A 22,307-nucleotide genomic window follows, 5' to 3' on the forward strand; every position below is an offset into this window, starting at 1 on the left:
TGGGTGGGGGGATGGAGTAATTTGATGATGGGAATTAAGTAGGGCATGTGATGTTATGAGCTCTGGGTGTTATATGCAGTTAATAAATCATTGCCCAGTACATCTGAAACTAAGTATGTATTTTATGTTGGCTAACTGAATTTAAATTAAAAAAATTAAAGAGAATCTGTTGGAACTGAAATTTGAATGTCATATAATTTCCATGGGTCATGACATACTATTATTCTTCGTTTGATTGTCTTAAACCATTTAAAAATGGAAAAACCAATCTTAGCTCAAGGGCTGTACAAAACCTGGTGATGGTCAGGATTCACCTGTGGGCTTTAATCTGGGAGTCTTTGACCTCATTTAAAATTGAGACCTTGCTGCTCTCCCATCAGGTCTGAATATCAGGTACCTGGAGTGGATTGCCTCATCACCAATCTAAACACCGATGTTTAGAATTTGAGAAAAGCTCTCTATAAGAACTGATAGAAACCGTGTTATTTTGATATGCTCTGCCATGGCATGTAGGAGGGCAGGCAGATGGTTCTTGACCATATCACGTTGGTCGTGATGGTGGTTCAGGCACTGAGACGTGCTTTGGAACCAGGCAGACTTAGATTTGAACCTCTCTTCTGCATTTACTAGCTGAGTAACTTTGAGCAAATTACTTTTCCTTTCTGAGTGTCAGAATCCTCATCTAAAAAAGGAAGATGACAATTCCTCCTTTATGAATACTAAGTGACGGAATACATATATTGCTTGACAACATAAATGATTCTATATTGCTCAGAACAGTAGAGTTTAGTAAAAAGTAGCTGCATGCATATCTGTTATGGTTCCTGACCAATTCTCTTTAGTTCAGCAGTGCTTTTGGACTCTACAGTATTCTGTTCAATAATTCTTTTATTAAAAAGACAGGAATTGTTCCTCTTGTATCATTGCAAATATATATGAGTATACAATATGTGTATAATTTAAAGAATAGCCTAAAAAACACCCATGACCCCCTGACTCTGCTTATGAATTAGAACATCATCAGATGCTCTGAAATCACCCTTGTGCTCCTCCCAGATCACCTTCTTCCCTTCTCTGCACTATTCTGTATTTGAGGTTTTTCAATCTCTTATTTTGCTGTTGTTAAGCATACTTCATATTATCACTAAGTAATGCATTGCTTTGTTTTTGCATGTTTTTGACTTTCGTATAAATGGTATCATATTCTATTCTTGCATCTCACTTCTGCCCATCAGCATTGTGTTTGAGGTTCCCATTCAGTATGTATGCATATAGCCATAGGTCTTCATTTGCGCTTCTGTGTATCTAAGATTCTATGATGCGAACAGGTCACATTTTATGTATCAATTCTTTTGATGGGCATTTGGGTTATTTCTGGATTTTACTATGACAAAGTTAGTATAGCTTCTTCAATAACTCTCATGGGAGTATGTGAAGGAATTCCTAGCCTAGGTATGAACCTAAGTGTGGAATTTAGAGGGCCATAGAGTTTATACAGTGTTAGCTTTTCTAGGAAATGATGGCTTGTTTGCTAATGGGGTTACTCCAGCTTACATTCACACCAGAAATACATGAGGGTTCCCAGTGCTTTATAACCTTTTTTCTTTTCTGTTAAGTTCTTAAAAATTGAAATATAACAGACTTAGAAGAGTGTGCAAAGCATAAATATAAAGCATGATCAATGATTACAAAGCAAGCATGTAAGTAACTACCACCCAAGTCAGAGAGAATTGGTAACACCCCAGAAACTTCTCTTCTGCCCCTTCTCTGTATTTACCTGTCCCTCCTCCCCAAAGGTGATCACATCTTTGACTTTTAACACTTTAGTTGTGTTTCGCTCATTTTGGAAAGTCGTATAAACTGAATTAATTCCTTGTGTATTCATTTATATCTGGCCTCTTTTGTTCAATTTTATTTTTGTGATAGTCACCCTTCTTATGTGTAGCTTTAATTCATTTAATTTAGTGGCTGTATGGCATTCCATTGTATATCCATTCTCCTGTTGGTAGGTATTTGAGTTTCCTATTTTTTGCTACTACAAATGGCACTACTATGAAAATTCTATATATTTCTTGGTGCAACACAAGTTTCTGTTGCATATGGAACTATTAATAGAACTGTTGTATTATGGAGTAAACACGTTGAATTTTTATAGATAATGCCAGCTTCGCAGATAGTTCTACCAAATTACTGCTCTACTAGCACTATAAGAATTGCTCTTGCTGCAAATCTCATGAGTGCTTGGTACTATGTTTTAAATTTTAGCTATTTAGATGGATGTATAAATTATTTCTCATAGTTTTTTTTTAAGATTTTATTTATTTATTCATGAGAGACACACAGAGAGAGGCAGAGACACAGGTAGAGGGAGAAGCAGGCTCCATGCAGGGAGCCCAATGTGGGACTTGATCCCAGGACTCCAGGATCATGCCCTGAGCCAAAGGCAGACACTTAACCACTGAGCTACCCAGGCTTCCCTATTTCTCATAGTTTTAATGAGTATTTTCCTGATCATAAAGAGGTTAAACACATTTTCATGTAGTTGTAGGCTATTTGGATATCTTATGAAGTGCCTATTTAAGTCTTGTGCTGATTTTTCTTCTGAGTTATATATATATATATATATATATATATATATATATATTTAATTTTATTGTTTATTGATTTATAGGAGTTAAAAAAAATTCTACATAGAAGTCCCTTTTTTTAGTTGTACATGTTACTGAAATCTTTCCTTGTACTGGGGCTCACCGTTTCACACCCTGAATGAGATGTCCCAATGAACCAGAGGTCTTTGAGTTTAATGGCATATCCTCTGAAGCTGTGTAGCACTGCACCTGCTGCCATCTGTGGTTGACTGTTTTCAGTTAGAAATTGGATGCCTTTTGGATTTACAAAGGACAGGAAAGTAGTCAGACCACCTAGGCAAACAGAACTTACTTTCCAAAACAAACTTCCAAATTACAACCTTTCATGATTAACTTGTTCCCAGACTGAATACAAAAGAAAGGTGAGCTTTAAAACCGAGCTTGGATTTAAGAATAAACAATGTGTGGCTTATACAAAGATGCTGATAATTTAACCACCAGGGAAAATGGCCAGCTCCTTGGAGTGGAGGAGTTCTTATTAGTGTAGGATAGAGTGGAGTCCTTTCATGTCAAGCAGGAGGATTATCCTGGAGCAGAACTAATGGCTTAGGCTCCGTTGGCTCCAGTCCTGGTTCCTTTTGGCCTTTGTCTGGGGTCATTAGGCTGAGATTGTGCATTGAGGGCCATCAGAGTGGGGGTGCTGGTTAGTAACATGCTGGACAGCTCCGCTCTGTGCTTTGTCCCTCATCACGCGGTGAGGATATGGCAGGGAGAGAAGTAGCAACCAATATTTGGATTTAATATTAATAATTGATTTTTCAGTGAAAGGTAAAATATTACTCCTAGAACTTAAGAGAGCTATGGAGAAATCATAGTATGTATTGAGAAAACTTTCAAAAATCCCATTTCCCTTTTTCATCAATAGAGTTGGTGACTGGGGCACCTGGGTGGCTCAGTGGTTGAGCATCTGCCTTTGGCTCAGGTCGCAATCCTGGGGTCCTGCAAGGAACCTGCTTCTCCCCCCTTGGCCTATGTCTCTGCCTCTTTCTGTGTCTCTCATGAATAAATAAATAAAATCTTTAAAAAATATATAGTTGTAACTTTTTTGAACCTATTGTTATGGTATCAAGAAGAGAAATAGTAACAGTGACTATGACTTGAAAAAAAGAATCAAAGAAAGATAGGAATTGTATTGAAAGGATCCATACAATGCTGGTCAGGATGAATAAATAAAGATGCTGCCTTTATATATATTACAGTGAAACTGTAGAACACTAAGGCTAAAGAGGAAAGCCTAAAAAGCTTTAGAAAGACTTTATTTTCTTAAAGCAGGTGTTTGAGTTAATCCTTCAGAAATATGTTCCATCAAGGATGGATTGAATGGGTGACGGGCACTGGGGGTTATTCTGTATGTTAGTAAATTGAACACCAATAAAAAATAAATTAAAAAAAATTATCTCTTCTTTTAAAAGAAAAAACTAACACATATGGCTACCTCTTCTTCCTTCTCCAAGGCCCTATAGATAATGGAAAAAGTCCTAGAAAGCAGATCCAGGAGAGAATACAATTTTTGGATCAGAATTCCAACAGTGTCTCTGGAAGATGGGAAACAGATGGAGCAAATCCAGGTTAAACACATGTAGGGTAGGAGTGGTTCTGGGTGCGTCAGGAAACATACACAGGGTGGCCACCATGGTGAGTGGGCAACTGCATTTGGCACAGTTGGGCAGCTCTGACCTCTTTCTCTGGTTCCTTGTGGGCAACAGCAGTCTTGAGCTGGAGGGTACCCCATGTGTGGGCAACATCCGGAAGGAACTACAACTTGCAGTTTAAAATCAAGTTATCACATATACTTTTCCCAGATGGCATGCCCCTGCCATCCACCAGTTCCCTACAAACCTCTGGAGGCCACTGCATTAGACAGATAACATCAGATATAGAAATATCGGGGATCCCTGGGTGGCTCAGCGGTTTGGCGCCTGCCTTTGGCCCAGGGTGTGATCCTGGAGTCCCGGGTTCGAGTCCCATGTCAGGCTCCAGGCATGGAGCCTGCTTCTCTCTCCTCCTGTGCCTCTGCCTCTCTCTTTCTCTCTCTACATCTATCATGAATAAATAAATAAATCTTAATTTTTTAAAATATATTAAAAAAAAGATATAGAAATATCCATCCATGAATCACCAGACAAGGAAACATCAACTCCGTGAATGCGAGAGTCTGACTGTTGTTCCAAACCAAAGGACCCTCACCGAGAAAGTAGCATTAACAGAGCAAACGGGATTGGACTTTAAAGGAAAGAAAGTGGGATTTCCTCAGAGGAATATGAGGAATTTATTGCATAAAATAGGAACAGGCAGCTATTTCAAGAGCCAAATAGATGATATATTTGGAGTGAAATATTTAATTGGTATTAAAAAAAAAACTCGTAAATGGGAAGAAAGGCAGGATGCACCCAGCTGAAAAATAAATTAGCAAGCTGGATGTTCGAATTAAAAAATCATTCAGAATGTAGTACCAAAAAATTTAGAGAATGAAACAAAGGTTATAAGGCATGGAGGACAGGGTTTCAAGAACCATTTACTTAGGCCTCCCAAAGGAGAGGAGAGGAAAAGAAAGGATGGTTGGGGGTGAGGATGGAGGTTGGGAAGAGAAGAATCAAGCAACCAGGGAAAAGATACAAATTATTGGATTAAAAGTGTCCCCACAGTGTTGATCATAATAAGTAAATAAAGACACTCCTCACTATCATAATGAAATTTCAGTTGCTGGAGGTAAAGAGAAGATCTCAAAAGGATTTAGAGGCATGTTGACTCTTGAGGGGTAGAGGAAGGGAATCCATCTATGGGGAGAAGCTTGGGTGGAAGTAGATTCAGTACTACAACGTAATTTTACATTTTGGAAATGAAAACAAATTCCTGTTGTTTTCTTTGGCAAACTCTTCTCACTTGTTAGGGTGACCTATTTATCCTTGGAGAATGGTTTGGATTCTCTAAGGTACATATGGGATTTAGTCAAAGTGGAGTCTTTAAAATGCTGTAAGATCCTGCTTTGGAAGTTAGCCCCAGAAGGCTTCACAGTCATCTCTACTGCAACCCCCTCCCCCTCACTGAGGCCAGGACCTTGTTTGCCACCCTGGAGGGCACAGCTAAGATTAGTGGGTGAGATTTCCTTTCAAAATCCAGGGCTTTCCATTGGAATGGTTGACAGTTCTTCCGGCACGATGGCTTTGTTCAGGCTTGCTGGTAGCATACCAGGACTGCCCATATTGTACCCTGAGCAAGAGGGAATGCTCTTTACCCTGGATAATCTTTTTAAGTGAGTTGGAAAGAACAGATGCTGAGTTCTATTTCATATTAAGATTGAATTTGCAAGGCTTACTTATTGGTAACTTGATCACCTTGATTAACTGTATGGGTCACTGGAGTCCTCAGAGTACATGTGGTTTTATTATGGAGCAATTAGCCAGGGAACACGAGCTCAGATTCCTTAGAGAAGAGCTCCTTATGAGGAGGAATGGTGATTGGTCTTACTGATTATTATTTATGTAGGGATTTTTTTTTTTTAGTTTAGAATATCCCATTTTATTGAACAAAGGGACTCTAGGTTTCTGTTACCTTCTGTATTAACACCCTAAACTTTTCTTGTGTGGTTCTAGAGGCCAGAGCCCACCAGTTGCTGAATTTAACTTACTCCTAAAAGCTCACACTTTGGAAACCTATGGGGTGGACCCTCACCCATGCAAGGTGAGTGTCCCTCATAGCAGGCTGACCTGTAATGATTGTTTTGCTCACAAGAGAGTTAGTGTGCAGGATATTTCTACAGGCTGATCCGTTGTCCCTAACTGGAAGGGATGACAGCAGACTGCAGTCCTATGGCCTGGTGGTTGATTTTCTCCATTGCAAGCCTTCCAATTGCTTGCTAATTGCTTTATAGTAGCCTCATTTTCCTAAATTAACATACATGATTCATTCATTCATCCATCAAGTAGATGATTCTACCTCTAAGAAGTTATAGGATCCCAACAGATTTACTTTTAAGACCATTGTCAGCAAGAGGGCAATCTTAAAAATTGGGAAAGTAGAAGCAAAAAAAAAAAAGGCTTAAAATTATATTTTGACATTAGGAATATTTTTTTCTTGTTTCCTTTGCTCATATTATTTGACAGTATTTCTCTCAAGCATGTATCAGAGTCACTAAATCAGAGTCACTGGGGGTACATCTGGGTAATATGCTTTTTAAACAAGCCCCCAAGTTGATGCACACATTTTCCAGAAATGTTTTATGAAAATTGTTTTCTCCATTCTGTACCCTAAACTAAGCACACATCAACCAGATGCTAAGCAGAATCCTAAACTAAGCATTTCTCTCAGCCGGGCTCTTAAAGATAAGTTCTTGAGTCCTGCTGGCAAATTTCTTTACCCATATGGGATCAGCTAATAGTATTTGGTGAAGTACTAGATCTCCGGCTCTTCATTCAGGCTGCTGATTGGAAGAACCTGGGGAGTTTCGTACACTTCTGCCACCCAGTGACATCAGGATCGGGGGGGGAACAGACCAGGCTCTCCAGATGATTCCAACGTGCAGCCGAGGCAGAGAGCGGGTGGTACTTGTTCACTTTGGCATTTTAATTTTTATTGGCACAATGATTTTAGCATATTTGCCAGAATCCTCTTCCTAGTAATATAAGTCAGTTCGTTCCACTTAGTGATTAAATGTTTTCTGCAATTTTGACCCTGTTTGTTTTATTTATTACTTGGAGATAGACTTGATCTTTGTTGCTGTCATTCCTTTGCTTTTACTGATCTATGCTTAGTTTTTCTGGTTGAGGCTGGAAACAGAGTAGGAATTTCTGGACATATCTTTACATTAGAATGGCCAGAAATCTTGTGTGGAATTTAATCAAATTAAATTAGATGCTAAGGGCTTTGGTATCATAGCATCTTTGGTTTTAGGGCTAATGATGAGCAAGCATGGTTTGCCCAAACTATAGGGCAGATCCAAGAACTCCGGTGGCCCCAGGACACATTTGGAAATAGACATAGTGGTTCGGAACTAATCTGTATTTTCCCAGGATGTTCCTGGAGAGGTAGAAGGTCTGTTCCTCCAAGGAAAAAGATACATGTTTCCAGACCTTCCCCAGATTTTTGAAGTGCTGTTCATGGAAGTTCCATTTCAGAAGCTTAGTTTATTGCCATGATCAATGGAATTAACCTGAAATTAACCCAGGGAGAAGATGAATGAGAATACAATTTATCACTTATTTTATATTTCTTAATCCAAATGTTTTTGTTTCTCTTTTTTCAGGATTCAACAGGCACAACAACGTTTTTAGGATTCACTGCAGCAGGCTTTGTGGTATTCCAGGGAAATAAGAGAATCCATTTGATAAAATGGTAAGGACTTCTTTGGGAAACTAGCTTACCATTTTCCTCAATCTTGCTTTTCTTTCCCAGCCTTTGATTTTTTTTTTTTTTTTTTTGGTTTGGTTTGGAAATGTCCAGCAGAATGACTATTATTCATTTCTTTGCTGTGGAACTTCATTATAAAAGGATTATTCACTTATAAATAAAAGCTGATCTAGGTTGCCCTAGACCTTAGAAGACCCAGAGATGTGTGTCTTGGGCTCAGGAGCTGTGTCTTTAAAGGGGTGTTGAGTGTTTCTTCACCAGCAGCTACTGTTCTGGCCAAAGGGGTGACCATGGGGTAGGGCAGGGCAGGGTAAAGTGCAATTTCCCTTGAATAACTCAGGACCCTCTTCCGGTCCCTTCTCTCCATTTTCTTCTGTTGAGTCCTTGTTGCAGACTCATCCTGTGTTACCCAGTATATCAGTGAAGATGCTTTTGGCTCAGAAAACACATCTGTTCACATTGGCTTACAGATAAGAAGACTGATTATTTCACACAGCAGAAGTTCCAGAGGTCGGGCATTTCCATGATCCTTTAACTTAACTCCCTGACAACACCATGAAGGCCCTAGGTCTCCCTTTTCTTCTCTGTCATCTCAGGGTAGTGGTTTTTGTCCCCAGGCCTATGCTCATATGGTGGCCATGCAAGTAACTCTGTGCATCCCATCATCATACAGCACCACCTGGAGACTAGAGGAGAGGATCTGCTTGTGTGTGTGTCTCCTATTAAAACAAGGAGGACTTGTTTTACAGAAGCCTTGTAGGAGACTTCTCGTATATCTAATAGGGCAGGATTGGGTCACATGCACCCACTTAAACCAATCCCTCTGAGTGGGAACTCCATGATTGGGTTGGTCAAATCAAGACCCACTTCTTGCTGTTGAGAAGAGTGTGATCCCCATGAACATGTCACTTTGAGGAAGAAAAAAGTCTGAGTCATGTCAGTACAGCAGTGGGAGGATGGAGCAGGGTAGGTGACCAGCAGGGCCCACTGTCCAATCAAGGAGCGAAACGGTTTAGGCAAAGAATGAGAAGGCTGAACATACGTGTGATATGGTAAAGGCTCAGTCTTGTTCATACCTTCAGCTTGATTCAGTTTCCTCCCCGATGGCCCCTGACAGTCTGTCACTCCTGTCACGTCTAAGTGGGTGGTGGGCCCCTCCTGTGGCCTGAAGTTCTTCCTGATGGGCCAGTGGGCATCCACCTTCAGTCCTGGATTGGAAATGCTCTTGCACTTACGTAAACGTCTGTTTAGTGGTTCTGTTAGCTTGAGGGTTTCTTCCAGCACCCCTTTATCAACACCCCCACTTGTGCACTGTCCTCTTGGTACCTCCCAGCTCCCTTTCAAATCTTCTCTGCTGGGCTAGCATCAGTCAGCTAATACCCACTCCACTCTTATACATTCTGCTCTTCTTTATGACCAGCCCTCTTTTTTCTGAGGTCCCCGATTTCATCAATCTCTTCCTTAACCTCTCTTTTGTTCAGTTCATACTTTGTGCTCCTCTCTGCACCCACTTGTTCTCTTTCTCCACAATGAGCACTCTCAAAACTCTTAATCACCTAGCTTTTCTGAGCCTCTGTGTACTTATTCATAAGATGGGAATCACTTACATCTGTCTGTTTTACAGGGAAGAAAGTGGTTGGGGGAGAAGAAAATGCAACTGTGTTGTGAGCGGTGGGATTCGTGAATTCTGATATCTCGTATACGTGTGGCATGATGGGGTGAACAGTTTTCTTCTCTGTTTTCCTGCACCTTGGAAAAAAGGGTATTCATCACTCTTCAGGTCATTCCAGAGTAATCTCCCTAGGGATTCCTGTTGACTTTGGGAAGCATGGATAATCTGGGGACTTTTCCCATCCTACCCAGGACCACAGAAGACTTGAGGGTTAGATCCTCAGGTTTATGAATTGCTTGAGTTTTGAAGTAATTAGGGGAAAACCTGACATGTCTCAAGTGCAGATTAATTGCATGTCTCTCTCCCTTGGGCTTCTATTTCTTCTTGGGTCCACTAAAGAGTTGAGACGGACAATACCCAGACCATTTGTTCCTGGGTTCTGCATCTTGGTGTTCCTGGTGGGTTGCTGTCATCCCCATATCCTTCTAGCCTCTGGAACAGCCATGGATATGTTACCAAAACAAATTTTATTCCCACGTTAATCCTGGTTTTGTTTTGTTTTTGTTTTTTAACATCCACTGAGCTTTGTCACTCTTGCAAATCCTCTCCTAAGTTCAAGCAGCTTAATGTGGCCACACTGTTCTTTTTCCCTCAGGAAAAACACAGGAGCAGAAATCCCTCTTCTAGAAGTTAGATCAAAGGAATAAAAATAGAATTGTCTCTCTCTTTACACAAATCTTCTCACCAAGGAGGTGACCTAGGTTCCCTATTTCAGGCAGATTTTAACTGAGCAGCTCCTTAAGATAAAACCTAAAGTCACTCTTTTGGCTACAATGTGTCAAGCTGTCCTCACAATTCTGAGCATCTCAATATTTAATAAAACTTATTCTAGGGATCCCTGGGTGGCGCAGCGGTTTAGCACCTGCCTTTGGCCCAGGGCGCGGTCCTGGAGACCCGGGATTGAGTCCCACGTCGGGCTCCTGGTGCATGGAGCCTGCTTCTCCCTCAGCCTGTGTCTCTGCCTCTCTCTCTCTCTCTGTGCGACTATCATAAAAAAACAAAACCAAAACCAAAAACAAAACAAAACAAAAAACAAAAAAACTTACTCTACCACAAGCAGGGAGAGCAGAAATGAAAATTTGTGTGTGTGTTCCTTGAAGATGAATGTGAAAGGGTGAGGGAGACTGATACTGTGAATCCATATCGTTTCATTACCGAACCTGAAATAATCACATTCTTCCTACCTCGCAAAGTGGGCTGGTCAATTAATATTGTTTTGGTCGTTAATGTTCACAAAATCTCCAGAGTTCCTTGGAAGAAAGATGCTGCTTGACTGTAAAAAATGGAAGAAGTAATTCTGAGCTGCCTCTGGATCCTCTCTTAGGAAGGAAATTGCTGTATAATTCATTTGGGGGCTATTCACTGCTCATTAGGCCTTCACTGATAATAAGATAATATCTTGTTTCATTGCAGCCGGCTTGGTATCTGCGAGTCAGCCAGATTCCTAGGGGAAACGAAGGTACCTTGGATAGCTGCCACTTTTTTTTTTTTTTTTTTCTCCTCACCCAAAGAGATTTTCTTTTCTTAGGCCAGATGTCTGCAAATTGAAGTTTGAAGGGAAGACATTTTATGTGATTGGCACCCAGAAGGAGGTCAGTGACTGCTTTTCTAATGACGTGTAGTTGTATGTACATGTGTGAGGGTGTGTGTGTGTGCACCAGAAAGACATGACCATGAAATGTGCCTTTAGTATTGTAGCCCACCACTTTGAAGTTTATGATGTAATAGAAGCTATATGCTAAACATTTTAGAGATAAGCAAATAGTGGGTTTGCACATTTAAGAACAAAGTGAAATGAATCAGTCAGAGAAAGACAAATGCACATATGATCTCACTCATATGTAGAATTTAAGAAACAAAACAAATGAACATAGGGGAAAGGAAGGGAAAATAAAATAAAATGAAAACAGAGGGAAGCAAATGGTAAGCTTAACTCTAGGAGAGAAACTGAGGGTCGCTAGAGAGGAGTTGAGTGGGGAATGGGGAAACTGGGTGATGGGCATTAAGGAAGGTATGTAAATTCTACCCCTGAACCAAATAACACATTATATGTTAACTAAATTGAATTTAAATTAAAAATTAAAAAAGAAAAGAAAGTCCGTGAGCAATGCTTGACAGTATACTGCTGTGTAGAAAACATACTGGGATAGAAAATGGAACCTCCTCCTGAAACTAATATTACACTGTGTGTTAATTAACTGAAATTTAAATTAATAAAAAAGAAAGAAAATGGAACCTCCTCCTACCTCTGTAATCTACCAAAATACAGATTTATGAAACAAGCAAAGAATACTTCCAAATCTAGATATTCAACCACTGCTGGTGAGAGTTTTAGAAATAGAATCTAGACATCCCAGGAGTCTTAAGACCAGATGCAGGTTGGGTTCATCAGGGAAGAGGCATCTGGAGAGATGGCCAGCATGGAAGCTTTGAGCCTCAGAGCTAGGTCTGGAGGGTTGCAGATTTTCTTGGCCATAGTTTTCAGATAAAGCACCAGTTATTCAGCAGTGACAGATAAGTTTTTAAACGAGTACAAGTCTGATCACGAGGCAGGTGATTCCTGGGTTGTCAAGAAGGATTGTGATGCTGGTTTTTGTTAGAAACAGGGCCCAGCTAGATTCATGATATCTGCAAAGAGTGAGGGAGGCAGGGGGCACCGTTTCAAGAACACTTTTAAGACCATAGTAATGCCCGAGTTACTTTTAACATGTTGGGCAGGTGTGGGGTTACAGATTGGTAAATACCTTAAAAGATAAACTATGTTTCACATGCCCTTTCTTGTTTTGTCTTTTTTATTAGAAAAAAGCCATGTTGGCATTCCATACTTCAACACCAGCTGCCTGCAAACATCTTTGGAAGTGTGGGGTGGAGAACCAGGCCTTTTATAAGTGCGTAGCTTTTATTCATTTAATCATAGATTGTAAAAGCATCCATCGAACCATTTATGTTCTGCAAATAGCTGCATATGCATTTCTTTTAAATCAGTTCTTTTTATTGTATTTAAGGGAATTGTAAATTTGGTGCATTGTGCAGGGTGACTCTCAACCACTGTTGGCCCATCCAGCCGTGAGCTCCACGAGTGATGCCCATAGAATTGCAATGAGCACTTTTTTTTTTTTTTTTTGCATTGCTATTTCCATCCAACATGTCACAGAATCTGTGTTTGGTTGGGTGCCCCCACTGGAAGCAGACTTTGAGAAAAGTTGAGTGCAAGTGGTTTCTTAGGGATGTGGTTTCTGAACATACCCATAGGACAATTGGGAAGGGAGGTAGAGCAGCAAGTGGCACAGGGCTCGTGATCGATCAGGTCACTGCTGAGAGCAGTGTGCTTAGCTCTGCTGGGGAACTCTGTCATACTGTGGAACATGCCTCCCAGTTCTCCCACTGACCAGCAAAGGGCCTGGGCTATTTGTCTACCAATTCTCCATTCATTTTGGTTGAAGGCCATTTCAGAGGGCAGAGTAATACTCTCTGGCTTACTCGGAGTGTGGGCTGAATGTGCTCTCACAACCAGAGAAATCAAGCTTTGGCAGAGAGCCACAGGTGTTTATAGTAAAGAAGCCTGCAGCATACAGAGATGAGAGCCAAAAGTTTGCGGGTGGAATCTAGGATCTTGGCAAGTCAGTACGGACAGGACTTCAGAAACCATCCATAAAGCTCTCAGGTTTATTTGTTTGTTTCTTTCTTCTTTAAGATTTTATTTATTTATTCATTCATTCATTCATCATTCATTCATTCATTCATTCATTCATTCATGCGAGACACAGAGAGAGAGGCAGAGACATAGGCAGAGGGAGAAGCAGGCTCCCTATGGGGAGCCCAATGAGGGACTGGATCCCAGGACCCCAGGATCATGACATGAGCCAAAGGCAGATGCTCAATCACTGAGTCACCCAGGTGCCCAGCTCTCAGGTTTCTAAAGAGCTTCAAATTTAGGATCTTCCCACTGAATTCCAGCTTCTCCTCTTTGAGACACACTTGTTGATTTGGAAGAGCGGTGGTGAAGGATGCAGTCAGGAGCCCAGGCCAGCCCTGCCCAGGGTATCAACTGGCCCCTGGTGCTCATTCAGGCAACCTTTGCTTGGTCTCCCCCTGCCCCCCTGCCCTGATTTCTGCCTTGCTCATTAGACTCATGTCTCTGAAAATGCTGACTCTCTGAACCTCTCTGGCTTTGGCTGACAAGGATCAAGAGAATGAATGCTTGGACAATCTTTTTCAAATCCTTTTTTATCCACAGAACTCTTTTCTCAAATTGAAAAAAAGATAAAAATAGAGGAACTATGGTTGTTGGGGACCAGAGTTGGGATTGGAGACTGGAGACCCTTCACCTGTTGTTCACTGCTTCTCAGGAGCTCGAGTGACCAGTTGTCTGCATTTGCCCAGGCTTCCCCAGTCTTAGCATTGAGAGTCCTGTGTCCTGGGAGAACCCTCAGTCCTGGAAGATCCTATCAGGGGCATAGTTTGAAAGCCCTTAGATGAGATGACCTCCAAAATGCTGTGTATCAAAAGACCTTCCTGCAACCATCTTCGCCTCAAGCCACCAGTAGGTCCCGTGAGGTGTTTGGGAACTGTACATTAGGGCAACTGATTGCCTCTGAAATCATGTCCAGGCCTGTTCACACCCACGAGAGCTGAGAGACGAAGATGTAGACGGTTTGATGCTCTGTCTAGTGGAGGCCTGCGCATACATAACAGAACAGCTTGCTGCTGTTCTTAATTATTTGAAAAATTGAGATCATATACCATAAAAGTCACCATTTTATTTTATTTTTTTATTTATTTTATTTTTTTTTAAAGTCACCATTTTAAAGTATATACTCAGTGGTTTTAAGTATAATTCACAAAGTCACGCAACTATCACCACTGTCAGATTCCGGAACATTTTTATCCCCGCCAAAAGAAACCTTGCATCCATTAATAGTCACTCCTCATTCCCCCTCTCCCCAGACCTTGGCAACTACTGGTTTACTTTCCATGTTTATGGATTCACCCCTTCTGGATATTTTATATAAACAGAGTTGTAAACTCTGTGGCCTTTTGTGCCTGGCTTCTTTCACTGAAGGTAATGTTTTCAAGGTTTATCATGTGGTAACAGGCATCAGAACTTCATTTCTTTCCATGACTGCATAATAATCTATGGTTTGGCTATACCACATTTTGTTTATCCATTCACCAGCCGATGGACATTTGGGTTGTTCCCTCATTTTAGCTATTATGAATAATGCTGCTATGAATATTCATAGCAAAGTTTTTCTGTGGACAGTTCTATTAGGTTTATACCTAGGAGTGAAGTTTTTGGATCATCGGGTAACTCTATACTTATTTTTCTGAGGAACTGACAAACTATTTTTGGAGCTTAAGCTTTTGGAAGTCTTAAGTTCCTCCTTTAATGAAATCATCTGGTTCCTGTCAGGGGATAATTCAGACTCATGTAGTTAGTCATTTTGAATGAATATTTTCTCACAAATGATCGAGCTGGTAGATGGAGTTTTAGAAACAAAGCAAAACAAGATGGATCATGACCTATTTCATTGTAGATTTTTATGTACATATTTATACTAGATCAGATCTCTCTGATGGTAGGAACTAGGCTCTGATTATCTTTGTGTTTGCCAAAGACCCCAGGTAAAAATATTTCAAAAAATATTTCCTGGATCGATTGATGAGGATCAATTGACGAGGAAATGATTCCTATCCTCAGGAGATTTGTGTTTCATAGGGAACCAAAAGGGAAGTATAAATAAAATGCTGGAGGGCACCCCAGAGGAGGGGCGAGTCTTGCTGCCAGGGGAGCCAGGAGGTGGAAGTCTTTTTCAGATGAAGAAAGGACATTCTGGGTAAGAGACCAAGGCAGAAAGATGGAAGACACTGAGGAAGATGAGCAGCTACGCATGCTGGAGTAGAGGGTACATGACGTAGACAGGGAGGAGATGAGGGGCCAGACACAGAGGGTTCAGCCATCATGAAACAGGCAGCAGAGGAGCGAAGGGTGTGGTTGATGGTTGCTGACCACAGGCAGTGGAAGGGGCCAGAGTAGAAGAGAACACCCAGTGGATAGACCTTTTAGAGGCTTCTCAATAAGCCTTTCTGGGGAGGAGTTTAGCACAGTTTTGAAGATCCTTTAGGTGAAATCATAGGATCTCTATCAAAGAATGATTTAGGACATAAATTAGTTCTTTTGCACACACATTGTTTTATCATGTGTGAGGGAGTTATGAATTGATGGAATCAAAGACAAAAACAGAATTGAGTAATATTCCATTGTGTATATATATACATACCACATCTTCTTTATCCATTCATCTTTCGATGGACACTGAGGCTCCTTCCACAGTTTGGCTATTGTGAACATGGTGCTATGAACATTGGGGTGCAGGTGTTTCAGCTTTTCACTGCATCCGTATCTTTGGGGTAAATCCCCAGTAGTGCTATTACTCAGCCATTAGAAAGGACAAATACCCACCATTTGCTTCGACATGGATGGAACTGGAGAGTATTATGCTGAGTGAAGTAAGTCAATTAGGACAAGGACAATTAGGAGAAGGACAATCATTATATGGCTTCACTCATATGAGGAATATAAAAAATAGTGAAAGGGATTATAGGGGAAAGGAGAGAAAATGAGTGGGAAAAATCAGAGAGGGTGACAAAACATGAGAGACTCCTAACTCTGGGAAATGAACAAGGGGTAGTGGAAGGGGAAGTGGGAGGGGGAATGGGGTGACTGGGTGACAGGCACTGAGGGGGGCACTTGATGGGATGAGCACTGGGTGTTATACTATATGTTGGCAAATCGAACTCCAATAAAAAAATATACAAAAAAAAAACAGAATTGAAAGGAGGGAAAGAAGGAGAAAAACCTGCAGACTGGGGAATTTGTTTTGCACATTTTAGGGTATACACGTTAACTGGCAACTAGTAAAGAGGTCAGTGTGGTAATTCTATCATTAGATGGGCCAACTAGGCATATCAGAGGAATCCCTCTCAGTCTTCTGTGGCTGCTTCTGAAGACCTGGTGGTTTGGTAGTCAGCACAAATTTTGTATACAGATTTCCCTTGACTTACCATGGGGCCAGACCCTGATAAACCCATTCTAAGTTAAAATACCATACATGGAACCACATACATTGAGGTTCCATTGAGGTTCTTGTACAGAGGTGACCAAGTCCTTGTGGTTCTGCTTTGCTTAGGTCAGGCTACCCCATTTTCTCATGAAGACATCTAATCCCTAATATTTGTACTGCTCTGAGTTTTCTTGGAAACTTTTGTTTCTTTATTGTTCCATAATCATCTCTGTTCCTTATGGAGAAGGAAAGATGTCACCTGTTCTTTTTTTTTTTTTAATTTATTTTTTATTGGTGTTCAATTTACTACTGACCAGACTATATGACCTTGGACAAACCTGGCTTCAGCCTTCTCCTAGTGTTAATGAGCATGGGCCTTGGAAGTGAAAGACTTGGCTTAGAGTCTTGACTGTCACTAGTACTGTGGTCTGGAACAAAGCCCTTACACTCTGAGCCCCAATTTTGTTTTTCATCTGTAAAAGGTGATCGGTAGTGACCATGACCACTACCCCTCCAGTAATGACAAAAGGGTTTTGAGTGCCAGTTGGTCCCAGAGCCCTGTCCTTTGACTCTGATGGGTTCTGATTCTGTTAAGTTCAAGGGTAAGTGCCTGTTTCTAGCTCTGTTGAACTGGTACTGCGTTGTAATGGTTTCAGCTGGCAGAGCAAGGTCCGGATTTTGTTTCTTGGGTTGGGTGTGATTTGCTCCCTCTTTTTCTACTTCACCTGTCATAGGAACAGGCAGGCCCGGTAGCCCAAGTCTAAGAATTCCCTTGTGTGCTTTTAAGATATGAATGTGCTGCTAGTTGTTGGCTGGCCTGGGGCCACCGATCTGATTTGAAAACCCTGGCTCTGAGATCTGCTGCCTGGGAATGGAGTCCAAAACTCTGGTAGACAGTCACCATTTCAGAGATGCCTTTATGCCATGTGTTTTCTAGGTGCTGCCACCCCCAGGGTGCTGGTTCCCTGAAAGCACACAGATTCACTGAAGATTTCAGTGGCTCAGGGAGTTTCCATTCAGTGAGTCTGTCACACACACCTGCTTTATGCCATGCACTGTGCTAGGCACTGGGGACACTGTACAGGCTCAAATTATGCTCTTAGTCCCCAACTTTGTCCACGATTGTGTAGGGCATAAAGGCAGTCCCTAAGAAATTTCTTACCCAGAGTTTGGTATGCGTTTTGTCAGAGAAACAGAACACTTGGTAGGTAAGGATCCTGAGAACTCCCTATATCAGAGCCTCTCACACTTTATTGAGCACATGACTTATGTGGAAATCCTGTAAGAATGTGGATTCTGATTCAGTAGATCCAAGTGGGGCATCATATTTCTTCTTCTCCTCCTCCTCCTCCCTCCTTCCTCCTTGTCCTCCTCCTCTTCCTTCTTTTTCTTCTTCTTCTTTTAAAGATTTATTTATTTGAGAGAAAGAGAGAGACAGGAGGGGGATGAGCAGAGGGAGAAGGAGAGAATCTCAAGCAGACTCCTTGCTGAGTGTGGAGGGCGATTTGGGGTCAGTCCCACAACCCATGAGATCATGATTTGAGCCGAAATCAAGAGCCTAATGCTTAACTGACCGAGCTCCCCCAGCACCCCTGAGGTCCATATTTCTAATAAGGTCCCTGGTGAAGCTGCGCTGCAGGCCCATGGACCACACTTTGAGTACTAATGTTCTAAAGCAGTGCTTCTCAGCACTGACTGCACATTAGGACCACCTGGGGGAGCTTTAAAAAAAAACACCAAGTTGTGAACATTACGCTAAGTGGAAAGAAGCCAGACATAAAAGGCCACATATTGTACGATTCTATTTGTTTGAAATGTCCAGAATAGAGAAATGTAAGAGACAGACAGTAGATTGGCACTTGTCTAGCCCTGGGAGTGGACGAGATGAGGAGGGTAATGGGAGGTTGGTTTTTCCTGGGGCAATGAAAATGATTTCTCATTTAAAAAAATTTGTGAATTATATTAAAGACCACTGAAGTGTGCAGTCTAAAAGGGTGAACCCCATGCTATGTGGGTTATATCTCAATCAATTTGTTATTTAAAAAAATCAGAATCTGGGATGAGGGATCTAGATATTGGTAGAAATAAATCTTTTACATGTGGTGCTAATGTGCAGGCTAGGGTTAAATGCTCTAATCCAGTGATTCTCAAAGTAGGGACTGTAAATCCGCATCAGCATCTCCTGGGAACTTGCTGGAGATGCAGATTCCTGGGCATCACCCCAGCCTCACAACCAGAAACTTGTGTTTTGAGAATCGTGCCATGTGAATCTGATGCTCTTTGAAGTCTGAGAACCTGCATGGCTAACACGTTATTTTAAAAATACAGACAGAAAAAAAAAATAAAATAAATAAAAAAATAAAAATACAGACAGACCTGGATTTGCAATCAAGTTCCTCCAGCTTCTATTGTATTACCATTAAGTGACTTAACCCCTCTATGCCTCAGTTTCCTCTCATAAAAAGGTGGAGGAGGGCGCTGTGAGGATAAACTAATATGTTTGAGATGCTTCGGATGGCATATGGCCCATAGTAGGTGCTCAGTAATAACCTGTTTTTACTGCGGTGGTTACTCCAGAAGCTGTACCCGTGATAAAATGGGAAATTATATTGTTAATTCTAGAAGTGAATTCTTAGAGCACCATCCAGGATCTCCACAGCACCTAGCCTGACCTCCATCCCCAGCATGTATAGTAGCAGGTGCCAGGGGAGAGGTCAGAGGCAGGGGCGAGGGGCGGTGTGCTGGTGCAGGGCTGGGCTGTGTGTGTATCTCAGGATGCTGTTCCTGACTGAGCACTTTGCACATCCCAGGCACCATCTGCACGCACGGCACATTGTACACATGTTACCACATTCAAAACACAGCTTCAGCCTCAGGACTGGGCAGAGCTCCCTAATGCGGGGGGAGGAGGTCTCTGGGTCCAGTGGCTGCCCTGGCAGTTCTGGGGTAGGGGTGGTGGGGAGCTGTGGCAAGGCCACCATGTGGATACACAGTTGCTGTCAAGCCAGGTGTTGGTAAATGGGGGAGCTTGTGGATTTCTCTGTGAGGTCAGATGTTTGAGAACAGTCTTCTGTAGCTTCTGCGCTGGGATTGTGATGGGGAGTTGGAGATGGCAGTGGGGAGAGGGTGGGTGAGGAAGAAGGCTGGAGGAGAGAGAATTGCTTTTTAGCTAGGTTGTGCATTCTTGCCTGCAGTGGGCAGACTTTTGCTCTGGGCTCATTGTTGATGTGAGAGCCTGGTGAACTGAACATCAGTGCTTATCAGCTAGTTGGGATTTTTTTTTTAATATTTTATTTATTTATGAGAGAGAGAGAGAGGCAGAGGGAGAAGCAGGCTCCCTGTAAGGAGCCTGATGCAAGACTCGATCTCAGGACCCTGGGATCAAGCCCTGAGCCAAAGGCAGATGTTCAACCGCTGAGCCACTCAGGTACCCTTAGAGCATAAAGGGTCTCTTACTGGCTGCAGAGGGTTTGGAACAGTTCCCCCAGAATCTTCATGGCCCAGAGGACTGGCTTAGGTGGCTGATTAGTGAGAAGTCAATGGAGAGGTTTTGAGAGTGATATTAGGAAGGGAGGGAAACTTAAACAATGAATAGGTGCTATCAAATGATTTGATCTCATTTAACTCTCCTCAGAATACCATTGTAATTAAGTATTGTCATACCTTCCCCCCCTTAAAAAAGTCATGGAGAAATTAAGGCTTAGAAAAGCTATATGACTTGCCCAAGGTCGCAGGACCAAAAGCGGGTAGGATCCTTGGGCCTCTGCTCTTCCAGGTAAAACACCCCCTCTTGGGTCATTCAAGGAGAATCTGGGGACTCAGAGGTTGGAATGACATCAGGGTGTTTGATGAAAAAACAAACTCCTGGACTCACTATAGACCTGCTGAATGAGAATCTCTAGTGACCAAGCCTAAGCACTGGCATTCTAACCCTTATTCCAGGTGCTGCTGGCATACAGCCAGGTTTGGGAACAGCTGGAGGCGTGTCCTATCACGTGGCCACCTTTCTGTTCCCCTGACCATCTCCCTCCATCCTCCCGTGCTTCCCATTTCTTGGGGGTTTCTGTTGTTCAGGCTCTCTCGGAATAACCCTCCTGGTATACACCCCCTCCCTGTTCAAATTTATTTGAAGCTCCCAACCCCAACGCGATTGGGCATCTACCTGCACGCTTGGAAGGGTGAGGAGTTGGTAAGGCTCTGGGGAGAGTGTCTCTGAGCAAACGACATGACACAAGCACTCATCAGCTGCCTGAAAGAAGCTAATGACGTTTCTACTCCTCACGTCCTGAGCAGGCAGGCTGTTCACTTTTTCTGCAAAACGTGTCCTCTGAGGTTTTGTGTAGATGCAGCGCAGTTGAGAGCCTCCCACCAAGAGGCTGCTCTGGTGGGACAGGCAGCGGCCTCCTCTGAGGCCCTGGAGGAGCAGAGCTGGGGCTGAACCCTTGAAAAGCAGAGCCGCTCCCTCTCCCCACAAGGGGCTCCCTCCAGCAGCTGGGCTTACCTCACCATTTTATGCTTTTGGTATCTTCTATAAGCTGGGCACAGAGCTGCCTTTGAAAACTCCAATTAAGGCTCTTTTTCTTTTTTAATTAATGTTTTTATTGAAGTATAGTCGGTACAATGTAACATTACTTTCATGGGTTAAAAACTCCAATTAAGTCTCTTTGTCTTTTTAGCAGACTACCTTGCCCCAGAACAGTAATAACAAACACTGAAAAAAGCAGAAGCTCTTTAAAGGTCCCTGTCGCCTACCTCTGAGGCTTGGGAGCAACCACCCTGCCAAGAAGATGGGCAGGAGATGAAGACGGCCCTTTTCTCAGGCTCCCTGAGAAACGTAGATAACAACGTGTTGGGTTCACGGCTCCCTGGGGCTGGGGTGGTGGTGGCGGGGGCAGGTGCACCCCGGGCATGTGTGTCCTCGCTGGAGGAGGAGGGCCCCCTGGGACTCTGTCCCATGTTAGCACAGCTTGCTGGGGATTTTTATCCTCTTGACTGCGTGTGGATCCACAGCCCAGCTCTGGCCAGCAGCCCGCACTGCGTGTACCAGGTGTCAGGAGCCTCCTGGGTGGGATCTCATAGGCTGTACCTCCCTCCCCAGGTTACCCCCTCCCCTCCTGTCTCATTCTCCCTGTGCTTTTTCTGTCCCCAGTGCCCTTCTGTGTTGTCTCAGTCCCTTTGCAGAGGTGGAAGGGGAGAAGGGGCTTCTTTGCAAAAGAGCGTTCCTCTGGCTTTCCATTGTTCTGAGGAAAAGGCCAAAATCCTTAACTAGCATAGCTCAAGGTCAGGTCCTGCTAAATGAGGGGGAAAATGTATGTGTTGGGGCTTGTAATGACAATAATAATAATAACGTGGGGAGATGCACATCTGATCTTTTTAGTTCCTCCAGTGCTTAAGCTCTCTGGGCTTTATGCCTGCTGAGCCTTCTGCCCAGAACACTGCCCACAACCTGCCAGGCTAACACCTTCCCCTCCCCGGATCTCAGCTCAGACCCCTGGCTCCTACGCTGGCTTAGTCTCCCCCTCCCGTGCAATCATTGCATCTTTTCCTTCATGCCCCCCACCACAATATAGAGTTATT

The 22,307-nt window shown here is 42.6% G+C and overlaps 1 protein-coding gene across 3 annotated transcripts in view; it reads left to right on the forward strand.

Moving 5' to 3' along the window:
- Positions 1–22,307, forward strand: part of FRMD3 (FERM domain containing 3) — a 293,937-nt gene that overhangs the window by 205,901 nt on the left and 65,729 nt on the right. For all 3 annotated transcript variants that reach the window (XM_077905595.1, XM_077905588.1, XM_077905604.1), the window contains 4 exons: positions 6,242–6,329; positions 7,891–7,979; positions 11,195–11,258; positions 12,466–12,554. In XM_077905595.1, the coding sequence (XP_077761721.1) occupies positions 6,242–6,329; positions 7,891–7,979; positions 11,195–11,258; positions 12,466–12,554 (330 nt within the window). The remainder of the gene's footprint in view (positions 1–6,241; positions 6,330–7,890; positions 7,980–11,194; positions 11,259–12,465; positions 12,555–22,307) is intronic.

The sequence above is a fragment of the Canis aureus genome, chromosome 1 (genome assembly GCF_053574225.1).
Source record: "Canis aureus isolate CA01 chromosome 1, VMU_Caureus_v.1.0, whole genome shotgun sequence".
Taxonomy (NCBI): domain Eukaryota; kingdom Metazoa; phylum Chordata; class Mammalia; order Carnivora; family Canidae; genus Canis; species Canis aureus.